This window comes from Corythoichthys intestinalis, chromosome 5 (genome assembly GCF_030265065.1).
Source record: "Corythoichthys intestinalis isolate RoL2023-P3 chromosome 5, ASM3026506v1, whole genome shotgun sequence".
NCBI lineage: Eukaryota > Metazoa > Chordata > Actinopteri > Syngnathiformes > Syngnathidae > Corythoichthys > Corythoichthys intestinalis.
Window position 1 is genome coordinate 30,262,539 of NC_080399.1, and position 15,888 is coordinate 30,278,426.

The 15,888-nt window shown below is 39.4% G+C and overlaps 1 protein-coding gene across 2 annotated transcripts in view; it reads right to left on the reverse strand.

Moving 5' to 3' along the window:
• The window catches only part of si:dkey-106n21.1 (solute carrier family 23 member 1), a 147,745-nt gene that overhangs the window by 82,849 nt on the left and 49,008 nt on the right, over positions 1–15,888 (reverse strand). For both annotated transcript variants that reach the window (XM_057837445.1, XM_057837444.1), the window contains exon 2: positions 4,356–4,487. In XM_057837445.1, the coding sequence (XP_057693428.1) occupies positions 4,356–4,487 (132 nt within the window). The remainder of the gene's footprint in view (positions 1–4,355; positions 4,488–15,888) is intronic.

Consider the following 15,888-nt stretch of genomic DNA (forward strand, 5'->3'; position numbering starts at 1 on the left):
GAAACATTGTGGGAAAAAATTGAGAAATTACCTGCTAAGGCATTGGCATCATAGTTCGCAATATTTACTTAAAATAAATGCTACCTGCACTTTTTTTTTTTTTTTTGCTTTTAACCAAGAATCGAGACTGTTTTATGTCCATATCTATAAAGAATTCAGGGATTTAAGCATTTAAAGACGAGCTGCACATTCAACATATTTATGTCAAATAAATGCTACCTGCACATTTTTTTTATCTTTCAACCAAGGATAGAGACTGTTTTACGTCCATATCTATAAAGAATTCAGGGATTTAAGCATTTATTCACAAGAATTTCAACGTAAAAAGCTCTTTGTAGTGGTAAGGCTGCGCCACAGTGAACTTAAAAACGAGCCGCACATTCGACATATTTACGTAAAATAAATGCTACCTGCACCGTTTCTTTTGCTTTTAACCAAGAATCGAGACTGTTTTACATCCATATCTAAAAAGACTTCAGGGATTTAAGCATTTATTCACAAAAATTTCAACGTAAAAAGCCCTTTGTTGTGGCAAGGCGGCATGTGATTCCTCTTGCCAACCATGCAGGCCCCCTATTTATCGGCCCCGAGCCCTGTGTCCCGTCAATTACATTATGAAGTCTATGTGGCAGGCTTTCTGTACATCTTAGGGCAGGGCCCCCTTAAAAATATAATATGATATCAAACTAAGTACTATGTTAGTTAAATGGAGTTGATGTGTGGGTTAATAGCAGTGAAAGTTAACAATGACTCCATAATCCGCATGGGCCTCACTTTCCCCTTTAACTTGTGCTCATCTTCGATGCAAGCTCCTTTGAGTATTATATTAATCTTTCACGTCTTCGGTTTTCACTTATTTCAGTATGCAGTGAGTGCATGAAAAGCTAGTGTTATGAAAAATGCTCCATGTGAAAAGAATCCCATCTGGATATTTAAGTCCAAACTAAGCAGAGTCTGCAGCCATGCAATGATTGTCAATTTGCTTCAAGGACACCAGCTGTATACGAACATTTAAAACGAAGTATTCATTCTTGGCAGAAGAGTTTGATTATAATTTGCTGTCAGCCTTGTAAAATCATAAGCTGCAATTGCAATCTACATTTGCCCTGGTATTATGATTTTAAAAAGTAAAAAACAAGAAAAAAAAAACCAAAACAAAAAAAGGGTTTGAAAAAATTCTGAAGTTTCTAATTCTTCCATCCAATTTTATAATTGTTAAGAAATCTGATTACTGGGCAAATGTAGTCTAAAAATACTTGATAGTGATTGGACCATGATAAACAAATGATGCTCTGTAGTTAGTTGTTAGTCGGTTGTTACAATATGTATGTATGTTCATTGGTAAACTGTCAGTAAGTTTTTTACCAAGTAATTTGTTATTTCTCTATCCTCAATTTACTAACACAAATTTTTGGAAATACAGTGATCCCTCGTTTTTCGTGGTCAATGGGGATCAGAACCCGCTAAGTGAAAGACCGGGAAGGAATGCCCCCCCAAAAAATGTTTATTCTTTTTTTTTTTTTTTTTTTGTGGGTGTGGGTGTGTTCAATGTATTCATTCAGATATCGCATTGGAAAGGAATACATATAAGACATGTTTTTTCACTTTTTTCCCAAAGTATAATTTTAAAAAACTTATCTATACAGTATATTTCAATAAATGATTTTAAGCACTTCAAATATAATAATTAGGATAAATTTTAAACATGTCACTGTCCCACCGAATTATCTTTAAACAAGAATAAAGTAAGCTGCTCACTTACATACAATGAGTTGCCACAGCAAGTGTTTAACAAGTTAAACCAGTGGTCGGGAACCTATGGCTCGCAAGCCAGATCTGACTCTGTTGACGGCTGCATCTGGCTCGCAGACAAATCTTTAATTATTTAAAAAAAAAAAAAAAAAGTTTAATTATACTCCTTTGCTCTGTTACCGGCTTCCCCAAGGGGCCACTGTCCCATTTCAATATGAACAGCATTGACAATTTATTGTAGAAGAAGAAGTGGGCGAGCGTAAAGGAAGAGAGAGACAGGTGTAGAGAGGGAGTTCCTTGGGAGCGCTGTGTTGAGTGGCTGGGTGTTCCCCACTGTTTTTTGTTTGTGTAATAAAATCTCAGATAAAACGCCATCCGGCATGTCTATGTGTTTTTATACACTATGCCACCTCCCCGAAGGACGACCCAGACGTATGTAGGAGCGACGACGAACGAGCGATGGAAATCGCCGGTCCACTCCCGACTACGGTTCGGAGTTGAGAGCACAGCATTACCAAACAGTGCAGAGTGGTAACAGCGCATTGCGGGAACCGCCGACTAGAAAGCCGGTTTGCAGTAATTTTAGGGGGAAAGTGGCAAACATGCATGTCGTTGTGTCTGTCTATTTATCTATCAATCGTATAGGCAATGCAGATGAGGCAGAGACACTGCTCAAGTGGGGTTGCTGTATTTTGCTGTCGAAAATTGCGCCTGATGTGCGTGAGTACAGGAAGTAAACTTCCCTTGCGGGTCGGCCCGGCCGGAGCCGCGTCTCCTTGTACCGGGTGCCGAGGAGGTACCCACCGGTGCCATACCGCGCACCCTTCCTGGCCCGGGGGTGGGTTGAGGGGGTAGCGCCGCCGTCCCCTTGGTCTGTCTCCAGCCCTGTCCGCCTCTCTGGGGGTTGGTGGTGCAACCCCCCTTGCCATCCCTGAAGGCCGGTTGATGGGTGCGTGTGTGGCCCTCGGAACCACCCTGGATTGGGGGGGGGGGGGGGTGATGGCTCCTTTGCTGGGCTGCGGGAGGAGGAATGGGCTACGCTAACCCCCCCCCCCCCCCCCCCGACTGCCCTCCCTCCCCGGGCTGGCTGGGGGGGCTGTGGCCTGGGTTGGCGCCCGCGACGTGTCTCCGCTCGTCTGCGTGGCTGTCGCGCGCTTGGTGGGGCTCACATGTGACTGGATAGGGCGCGCTCGGGTGGCGGGTCCTGGTGCCGGGATTGGCGATGGGGCGGTGTAGGGTCAGTCGCCAATGGGCTTACACTCAAAAGGGATTCACACGATTACTGGGTTCTAGATCACAGAGCTGATTTGTGTACACTCTACCCCTTAGCCTATCAAACCCCCAACCCCCGTCCCCCTCTTTCCCTGGTCAACAGGCCCCCCACATGGTATCAACCGGAAATACATCGAGCTGACGATAGCATCTACATATTAGTAGTTAGTGTAGACGTTCAATTTCTTGTTGTTGTTTGTGTTTCTTTCTTCTCTTGTGGTCCTTTTCTTCTGTTTCCCCATGGTAAATGGTAAATGGTGTTATACTTATATAGCGCTTTTCCACCTTTCAAGGCGCTCACAGCCATCTACCTACTGGTGACGCAGCACCAGGAGCAACGTGGGGTCCAGTATCTTGCTCAAGGACACTTAGACGAGTTCATCAGGGCGAAGAATCGAACCCACAACCTCTGGTTTGAGGGACAACTACTCTGCCACTGAGCCACGCTACCCATAACACTGTTCTTTGCACACCGTCCTGTGCTTTGTCATAATAAACAAGGTATGTTGAATGATCACAATGCGAGCATGTCATACTCTCAATGTGAAACATTAAAACTGTTCAGACCAACCGGGCACTTAGACTTCCATGCTCCGTGTCAAACAGCTGAACAGGACAGGTTTAAAAAAAAAAAAAAAAAAAAAAAAAAGTTGCATTAATGGTAAGAAATACTTATCATTGATTAGCAACAGCATGACGATGTTATTAAAAGGAATTCAGAGACTTATTTTACTTTAAAAGTGTTGAAATTACATAAAATGCACACAATACTTATTTTCAGTTTTAAACACATGAGGTGGTGAGCCACACATAAATTGTGTGCATTTTATGTAATTTCAACACTTTTAAAGTAAAAGACCTCTCACGGAATTACATTTAAAAATATGCGGTGTTCATGGCTCTTTCAGCCAAAAGGGTTCCCGACCCCTGAGTTAAACGATGATTGACGCATGGGGCGCTTTGAAGTTTGGGCTTCCAAGCATCTCTGGCAAGATCTAACCTTAACATCTGTCAATCATCGTTAACTTTAATAAGCAACTCCAGTGCACTGCCTGACCAAGAAAAGAAGCAGTAAGGAGATTGAGACTACGTGTTTGGATCGGGACAGCTCAATTGTATTATTAATTTTTTTTTTTAATAAATACATAAATAAATCTGTCACGGACTGGAGGCGCGAAGTTTGAAGCGCGAAGTAGCGAGGGATCACTGTAGTGTGTGTCGGCACTGAAGTTGACCGAGGATCGCTTGAATGTCCATCACTGTTGAGCTAAGCTGAATTTACAATTTTTCAGAGGCTTGAGTGTTCATAAAACAGCAGGACGTGAATGTACCTGAAAACCGAGCAGGATGCAGAGGTACCAGGGTGGCCGGTCGTTGAGCGAGTAGACCAGGTCAACGGCCGAGTCGGCGCTCTCCTGATGAGCCTTCTTGTCCACCGCCGGCTGTTCGTCAGCATCTTTGCCCTTTGAAAAAAAACGCACAATAAATTACCACCCAACGCACACACGCAATATTAAACTGACGATATGGACAACACAGCAGGTTTTATTTAGATTTCAGCCTTGGCGTGATAAATGGAATGCTGTCAGCACCATTTGGCCCCACTGGAAAGCAAATACAGAGCATATGCACAGAAATTCATTTTGATTTGTGGCATACGCAGGAAGAAAGACAAAACTCCCACCACACACACACATGTAATGTGAAGGTTTTCTCACCCCCTGTGGTCCACCTAACCTTCCACCTTGGTTGTATTTTGCCGCAGAGGCAATGATATATGGATGAATTCTGTTCATAGGAGTACATCAGCGCCTCCCTTTGCTCTTTTTGCCTGCTTCATGTCTTGAATCAAGACCAGAGTCATTTTTCAGAGGCCCACTCAAACCACATGTTCACCACATTCAGGTGTAGCCTGTTTAGTCATGTTTACATCTCATTTCTGCATTGAAAATGCAGGCATGCCATATCATGGGATGGAATAATATTTAGAAGTCGGCTATGTGCTTACAACCGCTGCCTCACTTGTCAGGAACAGCAAACACCCCATTTTCTACTTAGCTAGACACATTGAACCATTCAGAGTAAACTGTGAGCAGTGTTAACTGACTCTGGAAGCAGTTTCAGCCATACTTTGGACAAAAGTACATGCAGAATAAAAAAACATTCATTTCTTACCTTATTTTTGGCATAGACATACTGAAAATAGATAAAGTATGGGCCACCATGTGGGGGGGGGGGGGTGTAGGAAAAGCCACTATAATCTTTAAGAAAGTGCAATCATTGAATTTTGTGTGATACTTAAATGGGTTAGTGTAAAATAAAATAAAAAGTCTGAACAGTATAGATGACAAAGTTGTTTAAATGTTTGTTTTGTGTGTTTTTTAAGAAAGTAAAAAGTGAAAGTATTTTCCAATTATGCTTAGATAATCAGCCGATAAATGCATTTTGAAATGATATTGGATGATATCGACATCGGTTTTTCTTTTTTTTTTTTTTTTTTTTTTTTAAACCTGTCCTGTTCAGCTGTTTGACACAGAGAATGGAAGTCTAAGTGCCCGGATTCTGAACAGTTTTAATGTTTCACATTGAGAGTCTGACATACTCCCATTGTGATCATTCAAAATACCTTTTTATTATGACAAAGCAGCGAACAGTTTTTCGGTTTTTCATTATTGGTTGTGGACCAATATGCAGATGGCAGTGCTGTCAAGTCCACTTATTACCTGCGTGTGTTTCTGGTGTTTTTTCGACCCCTGATGGCTTTGGTGTAATTGCGTTTGATAAGTTCCAGCACTTTCTGCTGACGTAATCATATGTCGACAGGAGTTCATAGCGAATAGAGACAGCTACAGTATACGTTCTTTATTGGCACTTTGGACGTGCACTTGTTCCCCCCCAAAAAATGTTTGCACTATTTTGATTTCAACAATACAATATAGTAGTGCGATATAGGCACTTTTTCCATAACTTAAGTTGTTCTCTCATTTTTCAGAGATGTTAATTTGGAAAACCTTGAAGTTGTTACATTTATCATTAATAAAGCATCCAGTCAGGCATCACAATACAATTAGCCATAATATGTTAAGTCAACGACCATATATATCGGTATCGGATTTTTGGAGTTGGACAATATCAGTTATCGGTTAAAAAGTCATTATCAGACAACTTTACCTACGCTAATTGATAAAAAAAAAAAATTAAATTGCCCATCATTTATACAGAAGTAAACATCGTTACTGTAATTTTTCCACTATAAAGCTCACCTGATTATAAGCCGCCACCCACCAAATTTGACACGAGAACAGTATTTGTTCATAGACAAGCCGCACTGAACTATAAACAGCAGCTGTCCTCATTGTATATTGGATATTTATTGGAATATTTACACCAAAAGATATCAACCAGTAACATTTTATTTGCCAGTGGCATTATAAGACTGTCATAACACCAAATGAACCACCATGAAGCTTTGAACCAATTAGCTGCAAAACTTCATTGCTTCAAGAAGCTTCATTTGGCCATCACTTTTCTCTTGGAGAAGACAGTCAACCTCTGCTGCCACCTGCTGTCAGCACTGTTGTCGTCCAACATGCCTGCTAGCATGCATTGCAGTGCTACAGATGTAAATAACAAATCAAAATTCATGTTCTATGCTAATTATTTCTTTAGTTACTGTTCTAGTTGTTTCAATAATTGTTACTTATATAATTTGGTAGCACTTTATTTGAAAGTGGTGCCATAAGACTGTCACAAGACTATCGTAATTATAACATTACACTGCCATGAGCAAGAATAAATGCTTATGACAGATGTCATTTTGTGTCATCCAGGAAATGATCTCCCTTTTGAATGGGTTTAAAAGATCTGTGACATAATTTCCTGGATGACACTTAAAGAGCATACGACAGGAGAAAAAAAAAGTCTTAAATAGCATTATCATGTGAATTAGAATCATATTTTGAGATGATTCGACTATATACAACAATTTAGCAAAGCGCAGATGACGAGAAATTAGGCTTTTAATCTGCCGGTTAGCCACGCCTATCATTATAGGGCTCTGGCGTCCCCAACAGGTGGATGACGTCAGCGGGTGACTGGGCTCATCCGTTTTACTATTCAGCCCATTGAGGGGGAATTATTCAGAACGAGGAAAACGCGACAAATAGAGCTGCAAAATGTCATTGTTTCAGTCTCTCTACTCCAATATTTTTACAGGATATTCTTTTTATCCAAGTATTTTTCCCCAATAGCTAAATAAATGGCTTGAGAAGGACCAGTCAGCCTGTCGAGGGGGAACTATTCACAAAGAGGAAAACGCGACGAAGAGAGCTGCAAAATGTCATTGTTTCTGTCTCTTTACTTCAATATTTTGACAGGATATTCTTTTTATCCAAGTATTTTCCCAATTGCTAAATAAATGGCATAGTCATGACAAATAACAGTCTTGTGCTAAATGGAATGTGAAATAATAAAAATGCACTTATTCAGGACGACATGGCAAAATTACTCCATAATGGTCAAAACTGTCGACTTCATCTTTACTGTCGCACCTCCCGAACGATATTTTATGACGCCTAAATCGGACATATGTCATTTCCCTTCCCCGGCTTCGGAGAATGTAAACAAACCAAGAGGCGTGACAGCTAGCCAACATGCTAACCCGAATCGAGTGAAGTCTTCAAAGCGGAAAATCACACATAACTAGCCCGGATTATTTGACATGACGACTGGGTTGTCGATTGTCTTCGCGGATCGGCAAACCACCCGGCGAAGAGCAATTTACAGTTCGTTCCCCGGAGGAGGGCGGCTGCAGTTGTTGTGCAGCTAACGTGCAGCTAATGTGCATGAGGAGAGCTTTTTATATGCCTATCAAACGTAAGTAGTCCTTTATTTAAAGAAAGTTTGTAGTGTTTACTGTGTCATCGCTGTATTCGTATTTGACATAATACAAAACAAGATGTTTACTCACTTCCTCGTAAGTCCAATGGTCCCACAGTAGTAGGGCTTGTTTTGGCCAATATCCACGGTGAATGGGAACCTTTTGAAACTCCAAAAAGGCGCATACGCCTCTCCCTCATAAAGCAAGATTTTTCTGCAGCCGTTTGGCTGGCGTGATGCAAAAAATAAACGTATTAATCCGCAAAATCAGCTGAATCCTTAGTCCTCATACACAACAGTACGGCTGTCTAGTGAAGAGGATGCCTTCACCCGTACACGTCACAGCACCCTCCTCCTCAATGCAAGACCGAAGCCGGAAGTCACTCATTTTCATGACGCAGGATTCAAAAAACTAAATAAATATAGCAATCGCTTCCACACACATCCAAGCAGTCTATATCATTCAGGAGCATAAAATGCCGCGTGTATTATGAAATAAACATGCTTTTTCGTGTCACATGCACTTTAATGTGATCTGTCATAAGCATTCATTCATGTCCGTGATACTGTCATGTCATAATTATGACGGTCTTATGGAAGTCTTATAACGCCGCTGTCAAATAAAGTGTTACTTATTAACCCCAAAAAAATCATCAAATAAGCCGCACTGGACTATAAACCGCAGGATTCAAGACGAGGGGAAAAAGTAGCAGTTTATAGTCCAAAAATTATGGTACTTTCTATCCTGAACTAAAAAGTGTGTTTTGTTATTATACAGTACAGACGTGGCTGTGGTGATACAGGTACTTCCTCTACACCCAGCTGGAGGCCTGCTGCCCTGAATGACATTTCTTATTCCTATGCTGGGATCCCTGACTCTGCCATATAAAAGAGTGTGACATAACAGCACACTCATCTTTATTCATCATTCATCATCCTTATTGCTCATCCCAAGAGAGTCGTCAGGGCCCTTAGCCTATCCCAGCTCACTAAGGGCAGGAAGCAGGAAACACCTTCGAGCTTTAAAAAAAAATAAAAACAAATAACACAAGCATTTGTTGAATTTTGAAACGGGGAAAAAACTGTTCTTGTCATTTGTTTTTCTATGAATGAAGGGAGAAAATGTCAACAAAATATATGGCAATATTTTTTTTCAAAGCCAAATCGCTCACACGTGCCACAGGGCTTGGGTTTGTAGCAACATCTGTTTCTTCAGATCGAGTCCCTTTTTATATGACGATTCCAGCAGCGTGGGCAAATGCCAGAGCACAGAGCAACACCCTGCTACTACTTGAGTATAGGATTAGCAGTAGCACGATCATGGCATGTTTGACATGTGGTCTAACGCCATTAAAGGGCATGTCGTTTTGAATTACAGGACAGATGAAAGTGTGACTCAGAATGGCTCCCATTAGTACGTGGGGGCCGTCATCACTGCGCCCAAGGTCAATTTAGCTGAAACGCTCTCACAGTCGGCGAGTAAATAAAAACCTTATGTAGGGTCCAGGTTACAGTTGGGGCTACGGGTCTCCCGTGTGCTCAGTTGTTGTTGGGACTTTGCACTCATCGATGCAGATCAATGCTTGCGCAACATTTGGAGAGCTTTACAACCAACTCAGCCAGCGCCAAGCTATATAACTCATTTTATTTAATATGGAACATAGTGACCCAGGTCAGAGAATATGATCTAATAAATGTAGGGAAAGGTGACTTTATTCCGAGTACTTCACTTTGTAATCTAGAAAATACAACTATTATTGTAAAATAATTCCCTTTTTGTCATATGTATGTATTCTCTAGTATTACTTCTTTTTGTAATGGCTTTTTTGCAAAAGGCAAAATGATTTTTAAAAATTATGCAAAATATTACATTTTTTTATATATAGCTTTCTTTAATTTTGTTTATTGTATTAGCGCTTTTTGTGAAAAAAAAAATGAAAAAATTGTTTGAAAAAGTAAGACTTATCGTTTCCTCAAATATAATAAAAATAATTTCCAGATTTTTTCAGGAAACAGTAAAGAATTATCCATTTGATTACATTTTTGTATTTACGAACAATTCTGAAGTTTTGCAAAAAATGACTTTTAATTATTTTAAAAGGGTGACTTTTTATTTTGTATTTTCATAAAATCCTTTTTTTAAGAAAAAAAAAATCATTTTTTCGTGCAGAAAAATATGTCCTTTTATATTTAAAAATAGTTTATATATAAAATAGTTTGGGGACTTAATGCGCCATGAATCTGCTATGGCAGCATATAGACATATTGTTCTATCAAACACAACAGTACTTTTAGCTTAAAATATGGCAGTTTATTTTTAAGAGGGGTGCATGAGCAGAAACTGCTTTTTCAGTCTTGTATGTGTTTTCCGCCATATATACATATATCTTGAAAATAAACTGCTGTATTTTAAGCCAAATGAAGTGTTGTGTCTGATAGAACACTATTTCTATATGCTGCCACAGCAGATTCATGACGCATTAAGCCCCCAAACTATTTTTAATTTTTCAGTTTTACCCTGGAAACCCCCGTTTGCAGAAGTCGCGCAGTGGTTTTGCTTCAACACAGCCATGAAAACAAGGTAATTAATTATATTTATTTACCAAAATGTCTGTCATTTTTAGCTTAGAATCATTAATTGATGTCTAATATTTTGTTTAAAAAACAAAAAAGGACTTTGACAATTTATTCACTTGCATATTTTAAACTTTTAAACAAATTGCGTCACAATGAAAAAAATGGTGTCTGTAAAAAAGTCACGGATATCTACCTCTTAACTATCGCTAAATTGTATTTTGTTGATACTGCCGCATTTTCCCCAATAGTTTAGATGATAAATAATCAATCCAGACAAAGAAAAATTGAAAAAAAAATGTTTAAAAGGGTAAATATATGAAAATGAAAATCTCGACCACTCCTTGATGTCTGCGATCTCTGCATCGCAACCCTTGTTATATTATCATGTGTTTCCTATAGGGTCCCCCAAAAAATCCAGCTGTGGCCATTCACAGCTGTGTTGACACTCAGTGATACATGTGACATGGAGTTTTTGGGATCGAAAAGAGGAAAGTATGCGATAATATCTCATTAAAGTCATGGCGTTTGTAATTCTGCTCTCGCGTGCTCTCACCTCCAGATAGAGTTTTGCTGTTTAAAAAAAAAAAAAAAAAAGATTTAAATGCCCTCCTGTTCAAATTTTTTCTTCCCCCATAAAATTGAGATTTTAAGCTTTCCAATGATGTATCACACAGGCATATGAGAAAATTTTGAAATGTGGCCAAATTGGGGGTCTCAGAGCGGAACTTCAAGTCACCTGAGTGTTTTCCGTCATATATATATATTGTATGAACTCCTAACCTACAAGCAATAAAGAGTCCGCGATAAATTAATCAGCCATGATACAAAAAAAAAAAAAAAAAAAAAAACACAAATCGGGCTCCGAAGATCGATGTGTATATATGTATAGAATATACCTACCAAATTACACTGTGATCTGTCCATGAAAAACAGAGCAATAACTAAAAAATACAAAAAGGTTGTGCATTCACCCCTAAAGCAATAACATGAGTGACGATTGAAAGGGTGTCAGTCTGTAAAAAGTGACAATGTTGATGCTATTCTTTCGATACTTTCAGTCTTCTTTTAACACTGCCTTCATGTTCTACTCCCTTAACGATGGACACTGCTTGACCGCTGCTTCCAACTGTGAATCAATTGACAGTCACATACTTGAGTTTCATGTCAAACGTCAAAACCAATTTATGCAGTATTTTTTTTTAATATACAGCGTCGGCACTTTTTTGCCTCACACAAAGGCACTTTGATACCGAACCTTGTCATTGAATAGCATGACGCCCGATTGCCTGACACACCACCAACACAGTGCTGCAAGAAATAGCAACAAAAGATCCTTAGTTGTCACTTTGAACTCGGCAGCTTTTGTTGTCTCATTTTTGTTCCCCTTTATGTCACAACGAAGCATCTAGTTCACGCTCGGGTTTAACAAGACATTGTGGTAAATGATAAGGGTGTGTCCACCCTTAACTGCCTGTGGTCTGGATTAGAAACCTGAAAAACTCCGAAGGAGACCACCACAAAAGCATATACAAAGCGTTGAAACTGCCCAAGCCAAACATCTGAACTGATCTGCCCACAGACACTCTGACATCATGAAAATCCTCATCTTGCGAATCTGCACCAAATGATTCAGCACATGTACTGTAGGTGTTAACACCACTGACTCCTTCACACCATTAAACAGGCATCTTTAAATTTCATTGAAAACATCAATACATTTCTCTGTACTGCTCCTCCTTTGCCAGACAAGGTTAAACAAGGTTCCTGCATTTTATTTTGTTGTAGTAAAATGTGATTTATGGCAAAGAAAAGTTTGAACAATATACATACTCTTAAGCAAACAAAGGCAAAACAGAAGAAATTTAGGTCTTGGGTGAGAAAAAAAAATCAAATTTTGCTTCAATTTTGCTTTATCTTTCTGTACAGAGACCAATTTATTCAATTCTTAAACAGGGGTGAAAGTGGCTAGAATATCTTGCCGGAACTCCCTGAAATTAATGTCGCCACGTAGCCAGAATTTTTTTTTTGTTTTTTTTTTTTGTCAAACCTCCTAAACCCACTGAAATGCAGAGAAAACTGATTTAGGCACAGTTATACCTACAGTATAACACATACATTGAGGCAAATAAGTATTTAGTGAACCACTAATTGTGCAAGTTCTCCCACTTGAAAATATTAGAGAGGCCTATAATTGTCAGCATGGGTAAACCTCAACCATGAGAGACAGAATGTGGAAAAAAAAAAGAAAATCACATTGTTTGATTTTTAAAGAATTTACTTGCAAGTCATGGTGGAAAATAAGTATTTGGTCAATACCAAAGGTTCAGTTTTCAATTCAATTCAATTTATTTGTACAGCCTTGGATCACAAAAATGTTGTCTCAAAGGGCTTTGCAGAGGCAATATGATACACAATCAGAAACAGCAAACGAAGCAACAAAGATGAATAAATAAATTCAAGTCCTGGGTATCAGATTCATCTCACTACTTTGTTATGTACCCTTTGTTGGCAATAACGGAGGCCAAACGTTTTCTGTAACTCTTCACACAACTTTTCACACACTGTCGCTGGTATTTTTGCCCATTCCTCCATGCAGATCTCCTCTACAGCAGTGATGTTTTGGGCTGTCGTTGGGCAACACGGACTTTCAACTCCCTCCACAGATTTTCTATGGGGTTGAGATCTGGAGACTGGCTAGGCCACTCCAGGATCTTGAAATGCTTCTTACGAAGCCACTACTTTTTTGCTCTGACCGTGTGTTTGGCATCACTTGCCACGTTTACATGGAGCCAAATATTCCAATTACAATCGGAATATTTGTTCAAACCGAATAAATGTGTTCCATATAAACACCTCATTCGGAATGAACAGGCCCAAACCGAATGGAATTTCATTCCGATTCACAGGGGTGGAACATTCCTTTTCCCAAACCGATTAGAAGTAAAATTATATCATGTAAACAGGGAAGAGGAATGGTGTCTGGTTGTGTTCTTTCTGCACATGCTCCGTACTGACGTGGTGACGTCACTCTGTGACGTAAGTAACGTCACTTGCAACATGGCTTCCAAGCACACGCACAGCGCACCCACACAACTTTTTAAATGAACGGCGTATCATTCTGAAGTTTTGTTTCCACTCGAAAAGTTAAAACAGCAGCTGATCTGACGATCGATCTCCATGTTTTGCAACGTGACGCTTTGTTTTGATTAATCTGCGCATATCAGACGGCAGTTGTCAAACGTCCTTTCGGAATAAAGGCAGTCACATGTAAACGCTGGATCGGAATAGATGAAGTGACATGTAAACAGCTGATGATTTGGAATGATTTGAATCGGTATGAATAAAAGTCAGCATGTAAATGTGGCTAGTGTCATGCTGAAAGACCCAGCCAAGTCTCATCTTCAATGCCCTTGCTGATGGAAGGAGATTTTCACTCAAAATCTCTCGATACATGGCCCCATTCATTCTTTTCTTTACACAGATCTGGTCCCTTTGCAGAAAAACAGCAGTTACCCCAAACTAATTTGGGATGACAATTTTTTATTTTCACTCATTTCATCACATCTAAATGAAATTTTAATTTTAACGACTTAAGAACATAGGATGTACATTAAAATGGAAGATAATGTAAACATTTCCTTTTTTTTTTTTTTTTAATACTAACGATATAAGTAACATACATTCACTAATACAAATGACTTACATTATGCACAGCGAAATGGAATATACGTATTTTGAAGATTACACAAACATCGACTGTTTTAAATTATAAGGAAATAGATAATCAGCCTAACATAAATTAGAAAAAAAAAGTCCAAAGTGCACATTGACAGGGAAGATGTTCTGAACCTCCCCACCAATCGAATGAAACAAAATTAAATTAAATTAAATTAAATTAATCAGCCTCTTCAACTCTTTAATTTCTCTTAAGGATCTGATCAATTTTCTGTTGCATTGCCCTTTTTTTATCGCATTAATTCAACAAGCTTCATTTTTTTCTTGTTCTGCTTTTCAACAAACATGTGCATTTAAACCTATCAGAGCCAACTATCTATGCAGATCACATGTCAGTATGTCAGTCAATTGAACAGACAACTGAGTCCATGCGCACATCGACGCGACTCCTCGTTCCTGATCTCGTCAGACTTGATAACTGCTGCAGCTACGGAGAGCTCCATGCCGTCCATGGAATAGATCAATAATAAATGTCTTTTGAAAACGGATGAAGCTACCTAAGCACTTTATTATGCTCGTTGTTAACGCTTGTTTTTGTAAATCTGACATTAGTAGATTGTTTTCCTCTTAGATACGTCTGTGTGGCAGTCAGGCAGGTTGTTATTAGCATCAAGTTTTGACAGTTGGCGTGATATTTTCATGATCAAAGCACCGTTCCGCCCCGTTCCGGCGCCGCATCTCTTCCGGAATGGTGTTCCAGACCGTTCCAGCCCACTCTTCCCCCTGTGCATAATGCATATAAGGTTTCTATCTATGTGCAACACAAATTTAGACTGACAAACAAATAGCAGTGAAATACGATTATAACTGTCAGACAATCATGGCTGATTAAGGGGTGGGGAGCATTAGATGATATGGCATAATCACTCAATTTGGGCCTACAACAAACTTTTGTACCAAACGAACGAACCTGAAGGAACAAATGGTCTCGAAAAACCTGTTAGCCAAAGTGCGATGTACTGTATCCTTCTGCTTTTTACCTACTGCTGGATTGTAAGTGTTGGCATATTTATGACCATTAGGACCAAGGGCCATCTGATACGGAGTGGTAGAGGGGGCGCTCTTAAGAACACAAAGAGGTCAACTCCCTGTTCAGAGCGGCCACATGGGACGGATCGCTTTCCTCGGCATTGGCCCATTCAAGTCACTCTGCTTTGGCCACACTAGGGCTGGGCATTTCCCCTTTTTCTCAATTTTCTGTCCCTTCACTTAAAAGGCAAACCAATGACATTATTTATTTTCAACCACAACCTCTTTCCAGGGATTTGTTTTATTTCTGACACCAACCAGCTTAAAAACTTTGTAACCTGCTACATTGTGTAAACAGCAGTTCACAGGTAATTCTATTCAAAACAAATGTGAAGCCAATGCATTTTTTGTTTATAATTACCAAGAAATGCAACCCAATGTGTTGGATAAAGCCTTAGCTTGAACAAATGAAGATATTCCACTCAGCAATGTTATATAGTGTATCACAAAAGTGAGTACACCCCTCACATTTCTGCAGATATTTAAGTATATCTTTTCATGGGACAACACTGAGAAAATGACACTTTGACACAATGAAAAGTAGTCTGTGTGCAGCTTATATAATAATTTATTTTCCCCTCAAAATAACTCAAAATATAGCCATTAATATCTAAACCCCTGGCAACAAAAGTGTGTACACCGCTT